Consider the following 8,940-nt stretch of genomic DNA (forward strand, 5'->3'; position numbering starts at 1 on the left):
ATATATATATTTAATTAGAATTACCATTGCTTAATTAGTCCAACTAATGGTCTGTCCCTTGAGAGTTTTAAGCAGAACATGTCCAGTTTCCCTCGTCTAATTTCCATTTGAAACTCTTGCATTGCTAACATGTTTAACAGAGCTTGTGAAGTGCATAAACATCACAACTTCGTATTGTCTTAGGTTTCTGAATCTTTATATTATTATATAGATTTAGGTACCGAAGCCTTTCTAGGTGTGGAAAATTCCTTTAAGTTCGAATTTCCCCTGGGTATGGTTTTAATGACCCGGTGTGTATATTATAATTTACCACCGTTATGTAGATGTAATTTAGCTAGGAGGAACCGTAATGAGGTTTCGATTCCCTTCTAAAGCAACTTTATTACTTATGTCATTAGAAAATTCCTCTCGTTTTCCCGACACCCTGAGTATGAGTCTGCTTGATAATTATCATGTTATTAATTAGGTTTTAACTTTTGCTTTTTATCAAGTGTGAAGCACATATTTCTATTGTTAGAAACGTGAGTAGATAAAGATTGATTTTTCGAACTAGAATATACATATGCGTTATGGTTAAAAAGTTACGATTTTCTTCCAGAAGTGATACATTCTACTTTTCTTTTTTAACATGAAAAGGAAGATTGTGTGTGTGAAAAGAGGGAACAGCAACTGTCACACACATACACAAAAAAAAAAAAAAAAAAATGCAAGTGAATGTTAGACATTTATTAGTATTTAAATACATTGCAGTTAAAATGAATGTATTTTTAAAATGTGAGCTTCACGAGAAAATGACTAACCCATGACATTTGATTTTGAGGAAGAATATAGTAGAAGTTCAGTGTTTTGGAAAGGCTGCACACACTCGAGTGAAAAGCATTAGCAACATCATTTCCACCAATTTTTTGTGCCTACTTTTCCAGACTAGTGTCGTTTTGTATGTATTACAACACCTTCCTACACATTTTAAGATGTCATTTCTTCTGTGAGGTCTACAATTTTAAGATGTGTTCTTCCTTTCTGCATTTCTGCAGGCTTCTTTGATTTGATTATTGTATTAACTTCCCTTGCAAGCAGGTAGCTGGCTTTATGTTGCAATCCTACCTCTCACAACACTGGCATGCCATGTCTTCGATATATTTGGCAGGATTTTCATAATTGAATAAATACCCTTCCTATTGTCAGATGGTGGCTAGTATTGAGGTATTTGTAATAAGTAGGTTCAACAAAACTTACATTTTCACACTTATGCATTATACAGTTTTAATGTCAGGAAAAGTTATTTAAGGTTTCAGCAAATATTTGTTTTGTATCTTAGGTTATTGGTGAGCACTGTTACATGGGTGACCTGTAAATTCTTAACAAGTAGTCTGCTACTCTATCACTTTATGTTAATGTCTTCTATAAACACTTTATGTTAATGTCTCCTATAAACAAACTGTCTCCTCCAGCAGATTAATGTGCACAAACCAACCATTGGAGTAAAACACCTTCCTTGAAAAGACATTAAGATTTGGTATGAGGAAAGACTGTCAGCTATTGAATACAGGCCTCAACAATTCTAGTCCAATTCATGCTGCATAGGGGAAAAATTTTAAAACCGTGATAATGATGACAACCAAATAAAACAATTGATATAGTTGTCATGAGTTGCATTAACAAGGTTAGACTTAATTATAAATCTATTGGTTATAACATGAATTTAACTTTGTTCATCATCATCATCGTTTAACGTCTGCTTTCCATGCTGGCATGGGTTGGACGGTTTGACTGAGGACTGGCAAGCCAGGAGGCTGCACCAAGCTTCAGTCTGATCTGACAAAGTTTCTACTGCTGGATGCCCTTCCTAATGCCAACCACTCCAAGAAGTAGGTGCTTTTTATCTACCACTAGCACAGGGGTCAGTTAGGTGACACTGGCATTGACCATGCTCAAATGGTGCTTTTTACGTGCCACCTGTATGGGAGTCAGTTAGGTGGCAATGAAATATAACTTAGCATTATAGTACTCCATGCTGGTGCCATGTAAAATGTACCTGTGCCAGTGCCAATTAAAATGCTGGTGCCACATAAAGTGCACCCACTACACTCTGTAAAGTTGATGTTAGTAAGGGCACCTAGTCATAGAAACCATGCCAAAACAGACAACTGGAGCCTGGTGCAGCTTCGATCAAACTAGCCAACCCATGCTAGCATGGAAAACAGATGTTAGATCCTCATCATTGTTTAATGGCCACTTTACATACTGCCATGGGTCGGATGGTTTGACATGGAACTGGCTAGCAGGGAGCTGTCCGGACTCCATTTGTTGTGGCATGGTTTCTACAGCTGAATGTCCTTCCTAATGCCAACCACTTAACAGAGTGTGCTGGGTGCTTTTTATGTGTCACCGTCACATGTACTTTTTAAATGGCACCGACACCTGAAAGGACAAACCTGTATGTGTGGAAGACTATTTTGTTTGATGTGTCTTATCAAGTACAGCAAATCACCACATCTCCCAATCCCTTGTCCTGACTCATAATATAAAGTACAATTATGTGAAGAGAAATTTAATTTGTTTTGAAGTTGATAATGTTTACATTCACCTATAATGCCTAGTGAGTCATAACTTTATTCTCCATTGAAGTATTTGTGAACAAGCATCACTCTTTGTTATAGAATTTTATATCTATAAAAACACTTATGTCTCTTACAATTTATAGTTCCGCACCAGCTACTTATATCTATTTTGAATTGACTTAAAGATTATACCTAGAACTTTCTGTTTATTATCACAGTGCAATCAATTGGAAAGCTATTAAGTATTGAATGAAAATGGAGTGTATTGTTAGACATGGACAAATATACCTGTTGCTTCTATGGCACTCCTATATTAAGGAAAATCAAAATGGTGAATTTTGAACAACCTGTCACAGTAAACCCTACAGCTTAGAGAATGTGACTTTTCTGTAATTTGAGATTAACCCTCATGCTTTTTATCTTACTAAAATTGCTTTTGAAATTAAGAAAGTCTGACACTGGGCTATTGTATCTCTGTGACAACTTGGGATATTCAATCTGAATCTATTTTTGTGATAGCTATGTGTTCTGTTACTTTGTCCCTTACACCATATGATAATAATACCATTTTTGAAATTATTTGAATTATTGGATCAAAACATTTTTCTGTGTGGTCTTATTCAACAACTAGAAGCCAAAGAACCTACTAAACTTTTCAAATGCTCACTTCAAACGTGTTGCAACCAAACCTTACCAATTAAATGTAGAATGTAAAGAATTTATATATTCATAAATTTCAAAACTTTAAGAGTATCATGCAACCAAATATTTTCCATGGCATGTACAGGTTTTGGTTGTCAATGGCAATTTCAGAAATTGCCAGTGAAAACCAGCTATTTTATAGATCTTGACACTTAGCCAATTTCCTGTATAGATTATCTCGTCAGTGATGTATTGCAGCATAAAATGTTATGACAAAATCTTTGTAGTGCATATCAAGTTGTTATAATGTCCAAGGAATGACCAGCTTTTCATGCAGCTGGTGATTTGTATCGATTTAACAAAGTTTCTAAAGATGTTACAAAGCATTTTAGCAAGTAAACAATGAATTCATAAGCAAAATAATCTTAAAATATCTTTTCGTATTTGAATAATGTTTTTAGTCAATGATGAAATAAATATAAGCATCTTTCAAATTTCTTTAAAACTATAAAACAATTTGGCTTTAGATAAAAATCATAAATATTATCTAACTTCTTTGGTTATTTGATTTTTACATTGAGAATTATATCCTGATGCCGAACACCTTTAACCTTGAGCTATTTATGGCCTAAAATAGTGAAGGGGCTTGACACTTAGTATATTATTCCAAAACTGATCTTTTTATCTGAGGATGCTACAAAATGTGTAATTGAACTAGCTCTGATGACCAGCACTAATATGCTTTTTATGTTGAAGTGGATGATATTGATAAAATTATTGCTGCAACATTATCACAAAATGGTTGACGCTTTTTTCAAGGTCCTTAATTCTTTAAATAATAATAATAAAAACTAGATTGTTATAAAAAAGCTTGTACAATTATATCTCTCATTCACTGTAAACGATTGACCCAGCTCACTATCTCTCAGCCAATCAGCTATCTTGTACTTGTGCTACTACTTCAACAACTATTAATTTAGAATTATTGCTCAATTTTTTTTACAATACTCTGGTATAAGAAGAATACTTTATTTTGTAAAAGTTCAAGCACAGCAAGTATGCACAAAATTCCATGTATATAATAAAGCCTGACTTATGATCCAAAAGGACTTCTTACTAAGGCTGTTATTGGACCCTTGTTAACTTAAAAGGACCTCTTCATCATTCTAATAATTTAAATGTATACTTTGTACAATTAACAAATGTTCTCATAACCATTCATTTATATATGTTCATTTTTCCATACTGGCATGGTTGGACAGCTTGTCATGGTTGTGATTTCTTATTCAGTCCTCCGAACCGCTTGGGGGACCACTCTTATTTGTACTGTCAATTTTTGGCATAGTTTGTACAGCCAAATATTTTTCCTACCACCAACCATTCTGCAGAGTATACTTGGTGCATTTAATTGTAACATCAACATTAGAGAAATTGTCTTTTCTTTGGTAAGACTAAATTGTTCTTCCTACTCTATTGTCTCTGTTCATTTGTTAACTGGACCATTGAGATTATCTCAACTCTGGTAAACCGTAGAGAGATCCTCCTTTCCTTGTATTGTCTTTATTCATTCCATTCTTTTCCACAACTGGATGTGTAGAGAGAGACATTTTCTATTACACTATTACATTACTGATAACAGTGAAGTAGACTGTGGAGTGCTGCTCTGCAACCGGTATGCTGCAGCACACTGGTGTACCACGAGACAGTGTCGTGTGCTGCAGTGTAACCTAAATATAATTTTTTCCCCTATACATTGAGTTATATTTTTAGTTTAGGTGTGCCGCCGAATTTTGAAAAGAATATGTGTACTGTAAGTAAAAAAGGTTGCGGAGCACTGGACTAAAGGAGTCACGGTGCAAAATGCAATACGAAGAATATCATTCATCTTTCTGGTACAAAAATCGGAAGAGACTCGTATGTACCTTCCACTGCTGGAAAAACGTTATTCCTATTTCTTTATTTTTGGAATAATATTGTTTATTCATTCAGATAGAAGTGGGGTTTCCTTCGAGTCCGCCAAGTTGAAACAATTTCTAAATAGCCATGGGATTTCTGCACGCTGTACAAATCGATATAACGTCTTAACGAATTAACCTGACAAAAGGTATAATGGTATTAGAATTTTGTTTATAAAAAAAGTTATGTCCCCTTGTGTCTTGTGGCAGCACGTCCGTTATATATATGTTGGGTGTGTGTGTGTGTGTGTTCATTTCAGCCATGCAGCTGCGGTCATGTGTATAATCTTTTAAATTGATTAAAAGATTAAAATCTAGAACTTCTTTATCACAACAATCTTATCTGGTTGGGTAGTTTTCATACCTTGTGTTAATGCAGGGAGTTAACCAAATTTTTTATGGAGTAACCTTTCTTGGCAGATGGAGTGAAAGACTGCATATATAATAAAATGAGTCTTGAAAACATGCTTACTTAACGATAACTGACTCATGTAACTAATCTAATTCCAGAAGTAGTTAATCATGAATATTATTCTCATGTGACGGGAACATAAAGTAATACTGAGATAGACAAGATTGAAAAGAAGTCATTAACCTGCTGTTGATTATGACAGGCCTGTTTTGTTTTGTTTTGTTTTTGTGGCTGAGTCATATACCTGATTAATTTTATTTTTCCTTTTTGTCAAGATAGCACATGAATGGGGAAAATATATTGGTGGTTAAGCAATATGAATTGTGTGATATTTAACCATTTTTCTAGGTAATATTTTTAGTATCAAAATATACTACCTGTGTTTCAGTTAATTTTGAAAATAATCTAGAGATTGAATAAATTTAGTCAACTAATTGACTCTTAAATTAAGATTGTGTTTCAAAGATAGATTATATAGTCATTTAGTGAAATGCTACATTTTACCTAATTAAAATCACTTTCTTTTTAACAACAGGTCAAACAAATCTGTTGAGGCAGATTTTCTATGGACAGATTCCCTTTCTGTCACTAATCCTTAGCTGTTTCCAAGGAAGGTAATATTCTCTCATGCCTTGATGCATCCTTCATGGCAGATTGGAAATGAACGACATTACTTGTATGATGTTGATGCTAATGTACAACCATTGTGTAATGTCAAGACCAGGATGGACACACACACATACATATATGAAGGACTCCTTTTAGTTTCTGGCTATATTAGAAGACTAAGATGTTGTGTTGTGGGATTGAGCCCAAAGCAACATGGTTGGGAAGCAAGCTTTATAACTAAACAGTTGAATTCAAGATATTATTTCGAAGTCATTTTACATTTAGTCAGAAGTTTGTATGTGTAAACAGATGTATAAGGAATTTCTTGTGAGTGTATGTACTTATGCATGTATAGTTAATATGTGAGCGCTTTTTCCATTTCAAGCAGTATTGAGATTATGTATAAAAAATAGAATGTAGAAACTTGTGGAGATTTAACCTTCAAACATTCCTCTAGCTTATTAAATCCTAAACCTTAATGCTGTTTTTTTTTTGTTTTTTTTTCTTTTTTTTTTTTGTCATTATTTTGATTTATATCCCTAAAAGAAAACTGAAATTTTAGATATCAAATATATGAAATGATTTGTAATATTTGACTTGTACAAAATGTCTTTAACAAAAGTTCATTTTCATAACAGGAGGATCTTGAATGGAATGATTATGAACAAGAAACTGAAAAGGATTATTCTGGCTTGAGGATACAAAATCTACAAATTAAGTATGCTTTCTCTTTTAACTATTGTGCTTTTAATTATAATCACAATTTTTATGTTATTTTGCTATGTTTTTTCTATGAATATTCAGCAAAGTATCTGATGACTTGCTGCAGTTATTTGCTGTTACCTTTGTGAGTTTCAGCCCTTTGTGACTATATTTCACCACTTCTTCCCATTTCTTTTTCTGCAGGTCCTTCCACTTAAATTTTTTTGTACATTTTTACACTTCTATCATTTTCCATATGCAACTTGTTTGTCTCCACAATCTTTTCTCTTCCATTCTACACCTGATTCATCTCACACCTACTTTTTCTTTCAGTTTATTTGTGCTCCTTTGTTCATGCACACTAACATTATACATTCAACAGAGCATGTGTACCTCATTTCTTTCCAACCTTCACATATCCTCTGCACTCAATACTCAAGTTTTACAACATGCAACATTGAATAAGCGTCATACAAAATCTGCCCTTGTTGACAATCCTTTTGTGTGCAGCAAAAGTGATAATTCCCTGAAGTTTTCACCTTTTCTTACTCTGGCTGCTATGCTTTCAAAACACATATTTCCACCACTGCTTAGGTCACCCAAGAAGCACAGGCTATGAATTTCTGCAAGGAAGCTTTCTAACCATTAAAAATATATATTTTATGGATATGCTTGCTGATAAAAATCCTGTCAGGTGTTTTTCATTGCTTTTATATCCATAGTTGTTTTATTAACCATACGGCCATTAACTTTACCTAATCCCTGTGTTGAGTCAGCTTGGAGTAGTTCTTCCCTCTTTCTCTCTCTCTCACACATTGACCTACATGTTTCTTTCTTCTTGGCACCAGTAAGGACAAGGACTCCTCTATCATTCTATGCACACTTTTTCCCAATGACATTTTGATTAGCACTGACACCGCTTTCTACATTGTGTGGTGCCACATAGGTGGAGGCGCAATGGCCCAGTGGTTAGGGCAGCGGACTCGCGGTCATAGGATCGCGGTTTCGATTCCCAGACCGGGCGTTGTGAGTGTTTATTGAGCGAAAACATCTAAAGCTCCACGAGTCTCCAGCAGGAGATGGTGGCGAACCCTGCTGTACTCTTTCACCTCAACTTTCTCTCTCTTACTTCCTGTTTCTGTTGTGTCTGTAATTCAAAGGGTCAGCATTGTCACACTGTGTCACGCTGAATATCCCCGAGAGCTATGTTAAGAGTACACGTGTCTGTGGAGTGCTCAGCCACTTGCACGTTAATTTTACGAGCAGGCTGTTCCGTTGATTGGATCAACTGGAACTCTCGATGGAGTGCCACATAAAACGCATCCGGTACACTTTATGGAGTGATTGGCATTAGAGAGGGCATCCAGCTGTAGAAACCATGCTTGAGCAGACAATTTCTCAAATGTATTTCCATTGAAGTGTTTATAATCATATTTACATTACCAAATTTACTAGCACTCTAGGCTAAAATGAAAAAATTGATATACTGTTAGGTTGCCATCTACATAAAAATCAACCTAAGCTAGCTTTTTTAGTTACTAGATCTTCTAACACAGTATCTTTGGCAAACTTTCTTACATTTTAGCTGAACACATTGTAATTGTTTCTGATTGAGGCACGATACTAGCAGGTTTGAAGAGTGGGAGTTAGTCAATACGATTGACTTCAATAACATTTGTACTCAAAATGTATAGAGCAGGGCATTTTTCTCACACTCTAATGATTCTGTCAGCTCTCATCATCATCATCATCATCGTTTAACGTCCGCTTTCCATGCTAGCATGGGTTGGACGATTTGACTGAGGACTGGTGAAACCGGATGGCAACACCAGGCTCCAATCTGATTTGGCAGAGTTTCTACAGCTGGATGCCCTTCCTAACGCCAACCACTCAAAGAGTGTAGTGGGTGCTTTTACGTGTCACCCGCACGAAGGCCAGTCAGGCGGTACTGGCAACGGCCACGCTCAAAATGGTGTATTTTATGTGCCACCCGCACAAGAGCCAGTCCAGGGGCACTGGCAACGATCTCGCTTGAAAATCCTACGAAGGAATAATACTT

The 8,940-nt window shown here is 35.4% G+C and overlaps 1 protein-coding gene across 1 annotated transcript in view; it reads left to right on the plus strand.

Annotated features, from left to right (window-relative positions):
• The window catches only part of LOC106881803 (protein CDV3 homolog), an 18,784-nt gene that overhangs the window by 1,127 nt on the left and 8,717 nt on the right, over positions 1 to 8,940 (plus strand). The window contains exon 2 of the mRNA XM_014932320.2: positions 6,818 to 6,897. Within this exon, the coding sequence (XP_014787806.1) occupies positions 6,818 to 6,897 (80 nt within the window). The remainder of the gene's footprint in view (positions 1 to 6,817; positions 6,898 to 8,940) is intronic.

This window comes from Octopus bimaculoides, chromosome 4 (assembly GCF_001194135.2).
Source record: "Octopus bimaculoides isolate UCB-OBI-ISO-001 chromosome 4, ASM119413v2, whole genome shotgun sequence".
NCBI classification, from domain to species: domain Eukaryota; kingdom Metazoa; phylum Mollusca; class Cephalopoda; order Octopoda; family Octopodidae; genus Octopus; species Octopus bimaculoides.